The sequence below is a fragment of the Boleophthalmus pectinirostris genome, unplaced genomic scaffold (assembly GCF_026225935.1).
Source record: "Boleophthalmus pectinirostris isolate CB_2022bp ecotype Guang Dong unplaced genomic scaffold, ASM2622593v1 HiC_scaffold_9, whole genome shotgun sequence".
Lineage (NCBI taxonomy): Eukaryota > Metazoa > Chordata > Actinopteri > Gobiiformes > Gobiidae > Boleophthalmus > Boleophthalmus pectinirostris.
This window is the reverse complement of record NW_026571541.1, coordinates 11,322,923-11,340,449: the sequence shown is the minus strand read 5'-3', so window position 1 is coordinate 11,340,449 and position 17,527 is coordinate 11,322,923. Positions and strand designations below refer to the sequence as shown.

The 17,527-nt window shown below is 36.4% G+C and overlaps 1 protein-coding gene across 1 annotated transcript in view; it reads right to left on the bottom strand.

The window, feature by feature from the left end:
- LOC110159413 (rap1 GTPase-activating protein 2) overlaps nt 1–10,475 on the bottom strand; it is a 168,640-nt gene extending 158,165 nt beyond the window's left edge. The window contains exons 1-2 of the mRNA XM_055166837.1: nt 10,280–10,475; nt 6,151–6,186 (exon numbers count right to left, since the gene is read on the bottom strand). Of these exons, the coding sequence (XP_055022812.1) occupies nt 6,151–6,186; nt 10,280–10,320 (77 nt within the window). The 5' untranslated portion in view covers nt 10,321–10,475. The remainder of the gene's footprint in view (nt 1–6,150; nt 6,187–10,279) is intronic.
- Nucleotides 10,476–17,527: the final 7,052 nt, after the last annotated feature.

Genomic DNA, 17,527 nt, shown 5'->3' with positions numbered 1-17,527 from the left:
ATTTTCCAAGAAAAATTGACTTATTCCTATTTCTACAAGTTAATTTTATACAAGTTAATGTTAAAACATTGTGTTGAAATTGTATTTTTCTTAAAGTTTCAGGTTGTTCATAATATTATAATATTTTGTAAAAGAAAGAGTTCATTAATTAAAAAAGATTTCTGTAATAGATTTGTGTTTCTCTGCACAAATATTTGAACTTATTGTTATTTTTGGGGTTTATATGTCATGAGTTTTCTGATCCGGCCCCTTTGGGATCAAAGTCGGTTAGATACGGCCCCCGGACCAAATGAGTTTGACACCCCTGCACTAGATAGTGCCAGCCTGTCTATGTGAATCCCACTATCGAAATAAATATCACTGGTTGAGTGGTCAGATCCACTGACCCACAGGTTGGCGGTGCGATTCCAGCTCCCACAGATGAATGCTGTCGTTGTGCGCCTCACCTCCAGTCTCTAGATACACTAAGTGTGTGAATGTGTGTGTGAATGGGTGAGTAGTCCCTTGATTAAACATGCTTTGAGTGCCTTGAAGATGGAAAAGTGCTGTATAAAAATGTGACCATTTACATGCAATTGCGAATAATATAAATACTCTCGTAAGTACAAGAGCCTTAAGAGCCATATTATCCTATTGATTACAGTATTCCCATCAGTATTCTCATAAGAAATACTGAAAAGTCCATTCCTAAATGTTGAAGTTTAACCTATGATTAAACCCTGTATAGAACTTGCTACAGAATTACAACAAAATGATGCCATTGTCATAAGAATTAATAATGTATATAATTCTTTCAAAAATTTTCTGACACTAAAGAGACATGCATTTATTAGAAGTAAGCCAGAAGTTTACTGAGTTGTTTCACTGCACACTTAAACTTTTCTACTTTTACTTTTAGCATTGTTTTGGTGTATGTCTATGGATGTGTTGCAATACTGCCAGAAACAGGGCAGATTTCCATGGTAACGGCCATTTTTTGACATTCCATCTCATGCTCTGTTGGTAGTGGAGAAGGCAGGAGGTTTTTCATCGTGGGAGGGAATAAATACACAAGAGAGATACATTATGGTAACTACTGGAGATTAAGTCGAATAGGCTAGTAGTGTAGCAGTTGTACAGAGGAGAAATAGTGAATATTAGGAGGCTGAAGTTAAAGCTTTTGGAGATGTTTCGTTTAGGTCAAAGAAACACTGCGACTTACGAGGAAAAGAGACATAAAAGATAATACAGTAAGTGAGATATAGCACGGATTTCTGCACAAACAACCAGCACTAGAATAGAACCAAATCGCATCTACATGAGGACTACACAGGGCTCCAGCCAGGACTAAATGAGGAAAAGCGTGAAGACAGCCTCAAACACACTGAATATAGAATTAGACCCTTTCAAAATGTGTAAACAAAAACATTCTAAATTCAGAATGGAGGCAGCTGGAGGGAAAAATGAAGTGGAACATAATGTGATTCCAATAGGAAAACCGGGATTAATCACAAAATATGAAGAATCTACGGAAATTTGAGATCAGCTTTGTGGAGAGGCAACCCCGCTCGCAGTTAGAATGCCTGTTTTTAAGATATAAAACCATCTGTAATTTAATACATGTAAGGTATGGCTGTTTAATGTCATACCGTGGAACATTCCAGGCAAATATCCACAGAAAAAAGCAGGCAACAAACCCTCAGCAGAAAAGTTACATAGTGAACCTTTAAGAATAGATTATGATAACACTAAGCATCTTTGTCAAAGGAAAAGATCCAAATTTTTAGGTTTTCCTGAAGAAATCCTTACAGAAAAGTTGAGCCCACTACAGATTTTCACTTCATCTACAGATACATCACACATCTCATCATAAATTATACTTTTTATAGGTTAGGTTTATAGGTCCTTCTTAACACAGAAGCAAATTAATTAATATATGCACCATGGAAATTCAAAATGGTTGTACATTTTTTGTAATATTGCTGCAAAAACCATTAGCATTTAGATCTGTTAATCAGTTGCATTATGTCTGCTCCACTTGTTTCCATTCCGTAATTTTTAACGCTCTGATCACATAGGATTTTAAAGGTCCTGGGTTCGATTCCCGGGCAAGACAAAGTCCAGTCTGAACATTGGCATTAATTTGTGTGTTATTTGATGCCATATTGGAGACACTGTTAATCCTCTATGTTGTACAAAATCATGACCTTTGATCAACCTGTGATTCAACACTATATTTAACACTGACAGACTGTGTGCTACATTCGTAATTCATGATTTTGACACTGAATTGAAAAAAGGGAGAAATGATTCTGTTTAGTTAATATGCACCAGACACCAGTTGGAAGTCACTAAAGTCAAATAGAAGGTAATGAATATTTATCTGCAAGCAGGTGGTAAGGACAAGGGAGATTTACTCAGAAAAGTTTTGATTGGAGCTAGAGGAAGCTTCCGGGGAGAGAAAACTCTGTGTGTCCCTACAGAGTGCTGTGTGCACAACCTCAGGCTCAGATAACTTATAAAAGATGGGTTAACCTTTTGACTAAACCTACAATAAGATTATTAGACGGTAGAAGAAGACAGAAGAAGTTTCTGTCACCAAATTAGATATGAAGTTCTAGAGATGAGTCCCTGGAAACCCACTGCTTTTGCAACTATGGTAGAAAGACAAGATGAGTTTCTAAGAAGCTTGTGTTTATATTGAAAATATACTCCAAGCAGTGACCCAAGCAGAAACAAAACAAGAGAGGGAGGACCAGAATAGACCACAACTGTATCGTAACTGTCACTTTATTCCCCACAGTGTTCAGTACCTTCATATCTCCAAATGAGTGTTCATTAGCATTCTGACAGCGTATTTTTGGTGCATCTATTTAGTTACTTCCCAACATTGATTAGTAATACTACATTTACAACACTATACTATACTACCCAATTATCTAATCATTCAGATTCAGATTCTATAATGTGATATTTACACGAGGAGAGAGCCTTACTTTCCTATTGTTCATATGACATTCTCATAAGAAATATCAAAAAATGTAAATCTTAAAAGTAGAACTGGATTATTTCTAGACCATATAGAACTGTTTTAAATTATACTCTATTTAAAGGTGCACTGTGTAAATTTTTTGTAGAGGGTTCGCCATCAAAAGTTTATTTGCTCGAATACGTTTCATAGCTCATCCAAGCTGCTTCTTCAATTCTGGTCAAAATGATGGACACTTCCTTATATCTGTCTGAAGGGAGGAGCTAACTACACTGAAACTACTCTGAAACTAACACATCTACTTGTTTACACTTTCTGTTTGTTAGCTAGGCCTATTGAACTTGCACTGTGCACGGTTTACAGTGAGTGTTTGAGGATGGAGTTGTAAATAGGAGATACAACTTTATCCTCAAACCTAAATCAAAACAAACTAGAGAACAAGAGCTGTAGCCAGGTCAGGCCCAGAGGTGTGAAAGCTCCCATTTTGGCCCTGAATGATTCTGCTAATAAGACCCCACACTCAACAGGTCTAGGTCAACAGGCCTAGTTAACAAACAGAAACTGTAAACAAGTAGATGTGTTAATTTCAGAGTAGTCACAGTGTAGTTAGCTCCTCCCTTCAGACAGATATAAGGAAGTGTCCTCCATCATTTTGACCAGAACTGAAGAAGCAGCTTGGATGAGCTGTGAAATGTATTCAACCAAATAAACTTTTGTCCAGCTGACAAAATTGAATTTCTCCTTTTGCCATGGATTCTACCTGGATGGCAGGGATTTTACACACTAATCTTCATGGAGTCATTGCTTTGTGGGGAATGTCCCGGTATGACATTAAACATATCAGTCTTGCGTTTACTCATAACATGGTTTTTATTGACCTAGAAACATGTATTCTTACTGTGACTGGACTCGACTCTCCACAGATTTGACATGTAACTTGGCTTGTGGTGTCACCTGCTGTCTCCGTAGAAATAAATAACTGAAATGCCATATTGTGGAACATTCCAGGCAAGCTAGTGATGGATCTTCAACCAGAAAAGTTACACAGTGCACCTTTAACTGTATTAATTTGAGCTCCTCCCATATATATTGACTTATACACTGTTGTGATTGTTGTCATCTGAATAACCCCGTAATCCATGGGTGTCAGAATAATGAAAAATTTGAACTGTTGTCATAACAATTAACATTTCAAAACTAGATGTTCTGTCTTTTGAATGGTGAAAAGTCCTCAAAATGTCTAACAGGAAGCTGAAACCACGAATAAGGGAGAAAATATATATATATATATATATGATAACTCAAGTATAACATCAAATAAAATGCAGGTTCTCCCCTCAAGTGTGCACCCCTCCAAAGCTGTTACATAATATTCTTATACAAGTGTGAGGTGTTTAATAGGCTTGTCTTTGTTATTCCCTGCGGGTGAGCTTGTCCTGTGTTATTTGGGAGCGTAGAAAGCAGCTGTATTTTCATATGAGAGTATAAAAGGGCAGAGCCAGAGGAGGTTCGCGTACACGGTTCCACAATGAGACTAACCACAGGTGACGCTAGCACTTTAAAATGTCACCCACCCGCTCAATACTAAGGGTGGGTTTTTCACAGAAAGTTCAGCGCTCAGTTGGAAACTGCAAGAGCTTGAATTAAAGGTAGAATTTTGGAAATACTCAACTTAATAATTTTTACAGCAGTGTTGGCCCTGGTTTAGTCAAGGTTCAAAATAGACTCTTGTTAGATTTAACCCACATTGTTACCTCCTTAAAAACAGACCTGGATTTGTGGTTATTTTATCATTTCACACATGTTTGAGAAACTGTTTTTTATCACTAGTCTGTCCACATGTTCATCTTTTCAAGTTAACAGCTTCTGCTTTTTATTATTTATGCAACCTCAGCGCTGAAATTATCAAAATAATTCTATAGAGTTGTGTTTTTTTTCATTCACACACGTTTAATGAATATAGGCTATTAGTACTACAAAGCAGGTTTACAACTTTCTCTGTCAACCTTGAATTTTAGAGGCAAAATCTGCACTAGCTGAGAAAACCGAAATGATAGAAAAGTCAAGAGCTTCAATCAGAATCACAAAATACAAGAGGGATTACAGAACGTGCAAAGATAAAAACAATTAGAATATCACACTTTTGTCCTGTTAAGGTACTGGTCACTGTTAGTTATTAGTAACAGTAATAAATAGGGAGGCACTGATCCAGCTTCCTCTGTACCAACACCAAATCTGATACTATAAGTTTAAGTATATGCTGATACCCGATATCAACCGATACCAGAGCAGAGACTGAAACCATGATTCCTCAAAACAAAACAAAACAGAAAAATTTGACCAAACCGATCCCTCATGTAACTACAGAACAACTTTGTATAAATAAAAGTTCAAACATTTTGAGACTTTATGGACCAGGGGTCTCCAACCTGTAGCTCAGGAGCTACCAGTAATTCTCCACGTCTTTTCAAGTACCTCCTCAAGACATTTCTGAATTACACGTATTGTGCTGAATAAGTCAAATTATTACAACCTGGTACAATGCATCTCTCCTGTTAAGGTTAATGTAAAAATGTGTGCTGTCCCTGTCTCAAATAAATAAATAAATAAATAAATGAATAAATGAATAAATAATACATTTGATGAATTAAATGATTTTTACCATTGTACGTGTATCATTTTGATGCGTAACTTTGTACACTAATAAATTGATAATTGTTTTTGTTTTATAGGCATCAAACTGCAGCTCATCCAAGGCTCGATGTGGCTCTTATATATATTGTGACAGCTAAAACTAGTAGCTCTTTGGTATTTTTGTTTTGTAAAAGTAGCTCACCAGAGGAAGAAGATTGGAGACCCCTGTTCTGGACCATTCACAACCAGTAAATAGTCTTATGTTCAACGAGGATATTGGCTGAATCAATATTTGGAAGTCGATATCTGATCTAGCAAAATTTTCAGTATCAGCCTCAATATCCTATAGTAATAATGGATCGTTGTATCCCTAGCATATACTAGCCTCTGAGACTACTATACTACTAAAGACCATGTTGAGATACATTATAAAAGCTAGAAACACAAACAAACTATAGTCCATACCAAGTCAATGAGCACAACAGATCTTTCCCTGTGCAGACGAATATACAACATGAAGCAAGGTGAAGATCTAAAAGAAGCCTTACCTGGCTTTGATGGCCATTACAGAGGATTTGTCAATCCTGAAAAAGAGAGAAATGATTAATTATACTACTGTATATTCAATAGGTTTATGGTAACTCTTGAAATAAAACACTTTAGTCATATTTATAGTAAAAAGTGATTTGGTATGTTTTCTGTTGATTGTATAAATGTGTCTGTGTCTATGCTGGTGTCGAGCCTATGGCTTAACAAGAACAGAGTGTAAGAAATACAGCCCTCATCTTATAGACACAGACATATACAAACACGACTGTAGCCAATATTATGCTACATACATTATATAGACACCTCTGATCTTAAAGAGGGGTTATTTTACTCCTGTGGGCTTGGAACTGCTAACACATAACACATGCAGATCACCATGTTACATTTTATTGCTTTGGAAATGCAATATGTGCAAAAAGAAAAAAAAATATATTAGCATTATGAGTTTTGTTTTTGACTTTCCCTGAATTTTCCCCCTTCCTTTGTTCTCCGTGCTAAGTCACTCCCCCTTCAGAGCTCTATCACATCACAATTCATCAGCGTGGATCTCACTAATGAAACTACTGCACATTGCATCAGGTTTGTCAAGTCACTGTGTACAGTTTTGTATCATGTTATTGTATATTTATGGAGAATTGTTGCATGGGAGCATGGATGATGTAGGCTTGTGGGCTGAGCACTGGACAGGGTTTGAGTAGGGCCTGGATCGCATATTGCCCAGATCGCTAAATTACTGAAGCATGCATGGATGACACCTAAAACCTCTTCATGCATGTTTTTGGTGAACATGGTAAAAAGCTGCAAAAATCAATTCTGCATAATATCCTCTTTAAGTTTGGTTGATCAACAAAAGCAGCTCAAACCAGTATTGACACCGTTTCCCCAAAGCTTCATTCTCAGTCCATAATAACAACATGCTGCTGTCAGGGTATAGTGAAGTTATTTAATGTGAGAGACCAAGGCTTGAGTCTCTAAAAATAGTTGTTAAAAATGCATAATACATGGGACCTTTACACCATTAACCCTGCAATGAGACAGAAACCCCATTATGCTGTTTTGCCTGGTAGCATAGGTCACACTATTTTTGTTTTGTTTTCTAGACACAACAACGGTCCTACTATTCTACAGCACAGCAATGCACCACGTGTTACGGCTATCTTCAATTCAAATGTCTGTATTTTGCATGAGGACTTGGAGCAGTAGATGTTTGGCACAGTGGATGGCAAAAGACTCTGCCAAATTCTTGTTTGTTTTTAATATGATTTGAATGTTGTCGCCTCGTATCAGACAGCATGCGTCGGTTACTATTTTTAATGTAACGTGACTTTTGTTTACAAGTGTTAGATCTCTTATCACCTGGAAACCACTGACTTTTCAACTTTTCCTTTTTCCTTTAGCTAACCATCTTTGCACTTTGGAATTTTCAAAGTGTGTGTTACTAACTACTTGGAACTTCCGAACTACTGCAGCCGGAGCAGAGTGATACATTACACATTTATTCAGATACATTTACTTATTTTACTTTTTACTAAAATTGTTATCAGACTAGTTTTCAAACCCTATACTTGACAGTGTAACAGTACTTTTTGTAAAGTTTTTGCTTACTTCCCACTTTTTGTTAACATTATTAAATGTTTTGAATGTTTCTTGTACCACTCTTTCAGATATGATTTAGTTATTCAAATTTTTCTGGTCTATACTTTGGAAAATACCACATTTTGTTCAGAATTTGACATTTTGTCCTTCCAAACACATTAACTTGTACATCAAATCAAATGTTACATTCTGACAGTTACTCTTGAGTAATAATCTGCATCATAAGCCACTTTATATTTCTCCTTACACAATATTATTTTGAAATAATTGTTCTGTGACTTGAGTACAGATTTTAGTTCCTCTGCCCTACAACTCTTACAAGTACATAGCTCAGTATTGGCTTACAGGGATGGAAAGAATACTTTGAAAATGTATTTAGTTACAGAATACAATACTAATGTATTTTATAATGTATTTTGATACATAATCCAATCAGAATACTTTGAATACTTTCATGCAGTGTTGCATTTAAAAAATAGTGTAACCTTTCAACATATGATTAAAAACAGCTTTATATTTGTTTCACAGTTTGTTATTTATTTATCTCTGACCAGAGAAGGAAAAAAATTACACATGCACGCACCACAAGAGCAGTGTTTTTGTATTCTTCTTACTGATGTGCAGATGTGCCATGTATTTTAAGAAAGTAACTGTATTCCACTAAATGAAAAAGTAACTGTGCTGGAATACAGTTATTCAAAATTAGTATTCAGCATATGTATTCAGGTACTAACCAACATGGCTAAATATTTTCTCTTTGAAAGTAGTTTGAATTAGTGCCTTTATGTAATGTGTAGCTCTCAGCAGAGTCTGTGTTTGACCATCAGCCAAGTGGGACGTGGCTAAGTGCTGCAACATTGCTGGTGTGTCAGCGTATATATCCTGGGATCATGTATAAATGCACTCACTGGCACCTTCTGCACTGATGCATCATGGGAAATCTCCTCCGCGTCTAAGAGAGGAAATGACTAGCACAACAACTGATGTGATCTCACTGCTATTGAATTTGAAGCCTTGACAGCTACATCAGTAAACAAAACATAGCATCTGGATAAAAAGGTCCTCATGGGGGTTTGTTGTTTTATTCACGCAGAGCTAAGTTATAAATATTTATAATCAGCTAAATTGACTCTTTTAAGATTCAAACCATGTTATAATGTTGTTACCTCCTCAAAAACATACCTGGACTTCTGTTTTGTTCACAAGGTGGAACAAAAATTTTTCCATTCGTAAGAAGAACGCAGCCTAAATTTGCAGGATTTGTGTGTTAAACGGGAGAATGAAACAAAACACAACTCCAGGTCTGTTTGTGATAAGGAAACAACATAACAAAGATCAGAAAATAGCATTGTATAGGCCCTTAAACCTATTCATTTGACTTGCAGTGCTCCATGCTCTCTACCACCATACAAGAGAGTGTGAATTTACAGTGTACACAGAACTCATATCAAAGCAACACACTGAGAAAAGCTGTCAAACCCAGGACAAAGTGTCAGAGGAGTGCCCCAGCCAGCGGCCTCCACCCATCCTTCCTTTTTCAGAATAACTTTACTTTTTTCAACCACAAGGTCACCACTACGAGACTATACTATAGAGTTATATAATGGGACAAGTAAAGATGAGCTTTTATTTTGTGGAGGGTGCAAGCAGGTGAGTCCGCTAGGCCAAGTTACAGGTTCAGTCTGTGGAGAGGCAAGCCAGCTCACAGTAATAATGCATACTTTTAGAATAGAATAGAATAGAAAGCCTTTATTGTCATTATACAGTATAATGAAATTCAGAGCTGCTCCTTCAAAGAATTAATAATACATTTTAAAAAAATTATATATAAATAATAATAATAATAATAATAAATATTAATTAATTAATTAATTAATTAAAAATGTTCCAATGTTTTTTGCCAATAAAAACGGCAATTGGATAAATGCAAGACGGATATATTAAATGCCAATATAGTGTATTTTAAGTAATTTTCTATTTCAGTATGCTTCTCATTTATGGACTCAATACACTGAAATAACAAATTATTGCTTTTATTTTGAATTTGAGCACTATACTATTTTTCTTTACCATTGCGGGTCAGAGCTAGTGCCTTGGTGGAGGTGTGTACTCTGCTCCTTTTCATTACTATTGTGTTTGTTGCACATTAATATACCTTTCTTTCTGCAGGTTCTTTAACGTGCAATACAAAACCAGAAAATAAAAACGATCATTAAAGATGCAATGTGTAACTTTTTGGTGGCTTGTCTCCATGGAATGTACCACAGTATGACATTATACTCAACGGCCTCTATGGAAACAAAGCAATCGGGCCACGTTACAGGTCAGATCTGTGGCGAAGAGAGCAATACAAGACATTTACTATTAAAAATGTAGCTGAAAAAAAAAATGCAAGATAGATATTGTGTGTTTAATGCCATACTCTGGGACATCACAGCATTACAGCAATAACAACATGCAGACAAGAAAGTGGCAACACCCTCCAGAAAAGTTACACAGTGTATCTTTAAAATAAACAAAAGTTAGACATACCCAAATCCACCAAAAGACAGACTTCTCCGTCTCCTCAGCATGGCACTTCAGTCCCTGTTTGTCCAATGGGAAAAATCTCCAGCTGTCGGCCTGTGTATTTGAATGGCCTTTCTCCTCTGCACTATCTATATTTGCTTTGTGTTTGTAGTCTTATTTATTTTATCTCTCCACTCCTCCAGCTCTCCTTCTGCTTGCCGGCTGCAGGTTTGACAGTCTACAATGAGCACAGGTGTATGTTGATATTATATGAGGGTTTTGAAAGGGGGGGGAGGAGCGGAGGGCGGGGCTTAAAGCAGCAGCCTCTGAGAAGGGCTGGTTTTGTGTTAGACAGAGTTGAGTAACACCAAATCTGTCACCAAGTTAACTTTAAGATAACAACTGCATTAAATATTACACCAGTGGTAAAAAGGCAAAAAGTAAAAAGAAAACTAAAACTAATGTCTTTACAATATAATGTTATTTTCAATACCAATAGTAGCTTCTTTAAAATTACAGTGTGGTTTTATACTAGTTTTAATCACTGTAGATAATAAAAAGTATCTGGGTAATACTTTTTACATCCCCAAAACACACAATACACAACTAATACAATTTTCATTTCTGTAATGTTTGGACATTTGTTTGAGCATTAGAGACCACAACTCATCTATTAAAGTCCTACTGATACTTTGCAGCTGATCATCAACATTTCCTGGTGGTGTACTGCTAACTGAAGTCACTACTCTGTCAGACACTCTATTAGACTTCTGTTATGTTAGACTGATCTTTATTTTAACACAGTCTGAGCTGAAAGAGCTAGTTAGATGTCATTGCAAATGATCAGTTGTGCATGTTGATGGGGAAAGTGTTGTATTTGAGAGAAACCCAATGAGAAGAATAGTCATTACTGTGAACAGAAGCCTTACTCCCCAAAATCCAATTTACAACTTTCTTAGTAACAGATCTGCAACCAAACTATATTTCACAACCTTCATCTTCCTCCTCACAAATTATGCAAAACATCTGAATTCCACTTTCACTATAACAAAACTACAACTGTCTTAGCTTTGAGTGTGTGTAATCATGAAGTGGGTGACCATTATTGGCTGATCTTGTGAACCGCTAAAACTGATACAATATGTGACCAAAGGGCGTGTCCTTCCTCCTTTCCACCACAAACACAACTCACACCATGACGGTTCAGTTGCTTTATTTTGTGCAAATCACACTTCAAAAAGTGTTACCCTGACATGCCTAGCTGCACGATATGAGACAGAACTGACAGATCTCATAAGTATGTTTTGTATAGTGATGACAATACTATTGCACAATTTCAATATACAATTTTAACACAATAAATTCCAATTTTTAAAAGTATATTTGAATAGTTTAAAGGTGCACTTCGTAACATTTCTAGTAGAGGGTTTACTACCTGCTTGTCAGATCTGTGGAGATGCAACCCTATTCACAGAGAGAATATAGTATTTCTGTGCAATAGAAGCACCCATAATGAATAAACGCTTGCAGGGCATGTTTAATATCATACCGTGGAACATTCCAGGCAAAGTAATCACATTTCCATGGAGACAAGTAGGTATCAGACCCTCCACCAGAAAAGTTGCGCAATGCATTTTTAAGTTACAAGTCAAACTGTGTCAACATAAAATCTAGACAAAGCACACAAAAAAAAAGAAGCAGATATGGGTCACTGGATCTCACTTATTCAAACCACTGTCACTCTTCGGGGATATAATGATATACCTGAAATGTATCTTGAAATTGTATATTAGCAGTTCAGTGTAAACCCATGTGTTTCACTCCTTAAACTGAAGCAGAATCATAATTATTATTTCCATATAATGTCAACAAATAATGTTATTTTACCTACTTATTATTTCACATGGAGCACTAAATGTTTTCAGAATGGAGATTATAGTATCCAATTACAGATAAAATGTCTTTGTTATTGTTCAAATGAGCTCAATGATGCACTTCTCTGATCTGAAATATCATCTAGAGGGGTCCATTGTTGTAGTGATTATTATAATAATAATGATGATGGAAAAAAGAGACGTTTTATGTAAATGTAGCAAAAATTATTCTCTAGTCCACCAGGGGTCCTTGTGAGTACAAGCATGGATGTGATGAGTTTACCAGAGGAAAAAGCTCAGGATTAGGGGTGTAACTATATCCAAATCTCATGATACGATATCGTCATGGTATGAACCTCACAGTAAAATATTTATTGTGATATCGTGGGAAAGCTCACGATTTGGTGGGGAGGCTCATGATTAGGGATGCAACAATATCCAAATCTCTTACGATATTTACGCAATATTTTCACAATACATCCCACGCTACGATATTTATAGTGATATTTTGTGGAGGCTAGCAAAACTGTTTTTATATGCTTGACCGGATTTAATCCAAAGAACTAAGACTTAAAAGTACCTAGAACTGTTATTTCTTCTTGTAGTCTACACAGAAATGGAGCAAAGGATCATGGGCTATGTAGTTCCCTCTGTCTTGTTTTTAACTATTGCTGCACCATAACAATGAATTTAAACAAAGAGACTTGTAATTCGTTATATCGTGATGGTCCACGATATTACCGAGAGACTTTTGACAATATGATATGATATTTCGGTTATTGTTACATCCCTACTCAGGAGTAGTGTCTTGCCCAAGGACACCACCTCAGTAATGAATTCCATTTGGGGAAATCAAACTATCAACATGAATAAACTAAAATATCACTTCTTTGTCAGTGTAATTTGTTTATTTTCAGCACTGGATGTCGTAACTATTAAAACTGAAAAACTAAATTAAACGTGCACTATGTACCTTTTTAGGTGTTTGGTTTACTATTTGCTTGTGTCCATGGGGATCGAACTTGTCTGGAATATTCCACAGTATGGCATTAAATTTATAATCTAAACTTGCGCAAAAAGAGGAAAATCCTTCCTGTTTTCCTCTCCATAGACCAACCTGTAAGTTGACACGGTGGCGTTATCTGCTTGTCTCCATGGCGATAGATAAATCGAATGCCATACTGTGGAACATTCCAGGCAAAGTTCTATAGACACTCCGCAAGAAAAGTTATACAATGCACCATCAAAACATGCTGCTGCGTTCATGTTATAAAAGTATAAAGTGCATATTTCTTCAGTGCTTTCATAATATTCAGAATGTAGATGTAATTCAAAGCATTTTCCTGGCATCCCCCGCACAAGAAAAACTTTTACAGAAGAAATTGTGATATGAGCCAAATGGTGTGACTTGTTCTACCTTAAACACTTTGTTGCCATAGAGATAGAGGCAGTAAAGGAAATGGCATTTTTATGTGGATTCTTCAAAGCCAGTTTCTTTTGTAGCTTCAAAGACATTATCCACAAACGTCCATGAGTTTACTTTCTGGATTCTTAAAACTATGTACCCAGCCAATTTATATAAAGTGAACACCCAATTTTATATTTAGTAATACGATTTTATTATGTTATCATAGGCATATTAATTAACCTACACTTGACAGAATATAAGTAAGTGAAAGATGTATACTAAAGAGCAATATTAGTAGAAGCTTAGGCTCAGGTGCAGGCTAAAAACTAGTGGATATTTTAAAATAAGATTGTGTGTTTACTCAGACTGTGGCTATGGTTGGAGTTTAGGGGTTTACTCACTCTTTAAAGGTCCTATACCATGCAAAATTTATTCTTGTGAGCTTTAAGATATGTTATAATGCTGTTGCCTCATCAAAACTCACCTCGAGTTGTGTTTTGTTTCATTCACATGAGTAATCCTTTATTATTAGTCTATAATCCAAAGCTCAAAAAGCTCTGTTCTATCTTCTGATGTTACAGTATCTAGTGCAGGGGTCAGCAACCCGCGGCTCTTTTATCCTTCTGTCGTGGCTCCCTATGACTTTGGAAAACAAATAATGAGTATTTAATTACAATGTATTTTTATTTTAGTTTGTTTGATTCAAATATAATTCTAAATTTGTGGACAATGGTATTCTTGTAACACTCAAACAATAAGTTTTTAATATTTTTCTCACTCAAAATATGTGTCAAAGCCGCCGATGTGCAACACCAGGTCCTACACCAACAACATGATTTATTGAGCTTTAGGAGCCCTGGTAAATGATGGATAAATCTGAGAAAAGTTTCTGAAGAAAACAGAACGTTTAATGTTATGTGGGCAGATTGATTTGCTTTCACGGCTGATGAGACTGATACACGCAGAACAAAATGTCATAAAATGATGACGGAACACAGAAACAGACAGCATTTTTGGTTTGCCTCGTTTGGATTTTTATTCCCTAGGAGGAAGACTCAAATAGACATTGAGTAATAATGTGTTCAATGCAGCCTTGAGCACATTTTTTACATTTTATAGAAACGAAACTTAAAACCACGTGGCTAATTTGCATAAACTGTAAGTCTCATTGTGTGCTGATGTGGTTCAGGTTCTGTCAGAATAAAGTACACAACTCAGTGGAATATGAGTGTGCTTTTTGTGACAGAGGATGTGCTGCTGATGGTGAGACTGTTCTGTGCTTCTATTGCGTTGGAGATGGTTCATGTGAAACTTTTCACAGATTATACGTCTACAGGTCATATGCATAGACTGTATATATGAATGCACATATATTCTCTGTAGCATTTCACTGATTTCATAAATGCAGCACACTATAGTCTTTTATACAGAACATACAGGTAAAAAAAATGATATGCAGTGTTCTCCACATTTTAGAGTCAAAAGGGTTTTTTGGGTCCAGGTGCAATTCTTCTCTGTGGGAAACTCTACAAATGGCTCTCTGAGTATTTAAGGTTGCCGACCCCTTATCTAGTGGTAGTTTTCAAGTTAACAGCTACTTTTTAACTTTAGTTCAGTACAGGTGGAGAATTCCAGAGCTGAAATCATCCAAATGATTCTAGTGACGGTGTGTGGAGTTTAAAAACACAGTGGAGCACTTTCTATATTACCACATTACATCACAAGGTGGAACAGAATGTTTCCTTTGTGTTAAACATGTGTGAATGAAACAAAACAACTCCAGGTCTGTTTATGATGAGGAAACAACATTATAACTGATCAGAAAACAGCATAATATGGGCTGAGGAAAAATACACTTGTTAAGAGTTTAAAGAATAGTTTTGTGCAGTGAAGAACGATATAAGAGAAACTACAGGAATGAATTGCAACACAGCAATGAAGTATAGTAGTAGTAGAGGTAGTAGTAGTAGTGGTGGTGGTGGTAGTGGTAGAGGTAGTAGTAGTAGAGGTAGTAGTAGTAGTGGTGATAGCACTAGTAGTAGTAGTAGTAGCATAAGCATCAGTAATAAATGCACAATATTAGTTTACAATCACCTTTGCCACATTCATATAGTTCTTATGATTAACATATTTTCTGTCTGAGCCATTGTAGCGTTTGTTGTGAGTTGTGCTCTGCTCCTCTGACGCCAGTTTCACACCTCTGTCTCTGGTGCTACAATGAGAGGCGTGAAGTGGGCCGATGACATCACCTCATGGCACCCAACGCTGCGCCGTGATTGGTCGGTTATTTCTGACTGTACCATTCACCAGTTACAGACGTGTTTGTACAGAGGGCATTAATGAGAGTGGCGGGGGCCAAAATCATTACGGTTCTGTAAATATGTTGCACTGTACATAACCGTAAGTCATATTCACTTATAAGGAACCTTAGTTATTTACGTTCTGATCTGATGTTGTTTCCTCATCACAAACACATCTGGAGTTGTGTTTTGTTTCATTCACACTTGTTTAAAGCACATTTATGAGTTCTTCCCCCCACAAACAGAAAACACTCTGTTGATGTCATGTGGTAATACAGGAAGTGCTCCACTGTGTTTTCAAACTTCATACACCTTCACTAGAATCATTTGGATGATTTTACCTCTGGAATTACCCATCTCTGCTGAGCTATACGTGAAAGGTAGCTGTTAGCTGGAAAACTACTCCTTCATGACATCACAAGGTGGACCAGAGCATTTAGAGATTGAGGCTACGTTTATATGATGATGGTCTGAACAGAAGACGCAGAAGTGGCATCGCCTATTCACTTTTAATTCCGTGTTTAGATGAGCATTTTCGGGAGGAAATCTGCGTGCATACAGTGACGCAAAAGTGTGTGGAATTCGATTGTGTATACATGCCAGGTTTCTATGTACTGTATGTATGTGATGTAAACGCGTACATGATGTGAGCAGATCTGACCAGAGTTTTGCGTCTTGGGCAGTCTAGATGAAAACACTACAGTGGAGCATAATTAACTTTTCCACTCTGGAGGGAGGTTTCAGATTTTTGCATTTTTAAGCCCCAAAAACACTGTCACCATCTAAACGAAAGGCACTTCTGATAAAATATTTTGTCATTTTTATCTGCAAGTATTCTCATGTTGTTGTATGTTTGGTGAGGTAACAACATTATAACATGGCTTAAAGGTCAGATGAATCCAATTTGTGTAATATAGAACCTTTAATTCTATTCAAAGTAGATCTTCAGTTCAGGCTTGTACAGAACTATTTTTAGCTTGAGAATTCTACATACTGAGCATGTGTTGGGCTGATGGAGAGAAAACTCTTAAAGAAAAACCATCTAAACACAGGGAAAAACATTCAAACTGCACAGAAAATATGGGATCCTCTTGCTGGGAGTCGTGAGTGCTAGCCTCTCAGCCACCAAGCTGTTCCAGTATTAAAGAAAATATTTAGTTGTGTCAAAAGTTAAAGTCTGATTGTCTAAAAAAAAGTTGAAGTATCAAAATTGGCTTTAGTCTGTTCTTTAGTATCAAAATCAGTCAAATGAAAAGCACTTTACCAGCGATAGACTGATATTTCTGGTCGATATTTGGGCTTTTTAGTGCATCGAGAGAGAGAGGACTGCTGTAAACATGACTACCCAACTCTCCTTTAGGTTTATGGTAAAAAACGGCTCTTGGTGAGTGTGCATTAAATTGAAATGACAAAGTCTGAGGAAAATAATCAAAATCGGTTCTAAAAATCGGCCTAAAAATATCGACAGAGCTGATCAGACATTGGTTTATCTGAATTCTAAACAATCTGTATCAAAATGAGCCATGAAAAAACAACACTGGTCTATTTGATCTTGTATACATTTTCTTTGTACTATTTGGGAAGTTTTGTAATTTTTCTGTACTATGATCAGATTTGAGTTGTAGAAAGTTGAATTGTGAATTTATATGACTTATTAGAGACACAAACTGCTTAAGTGTTGCTTTCTGCT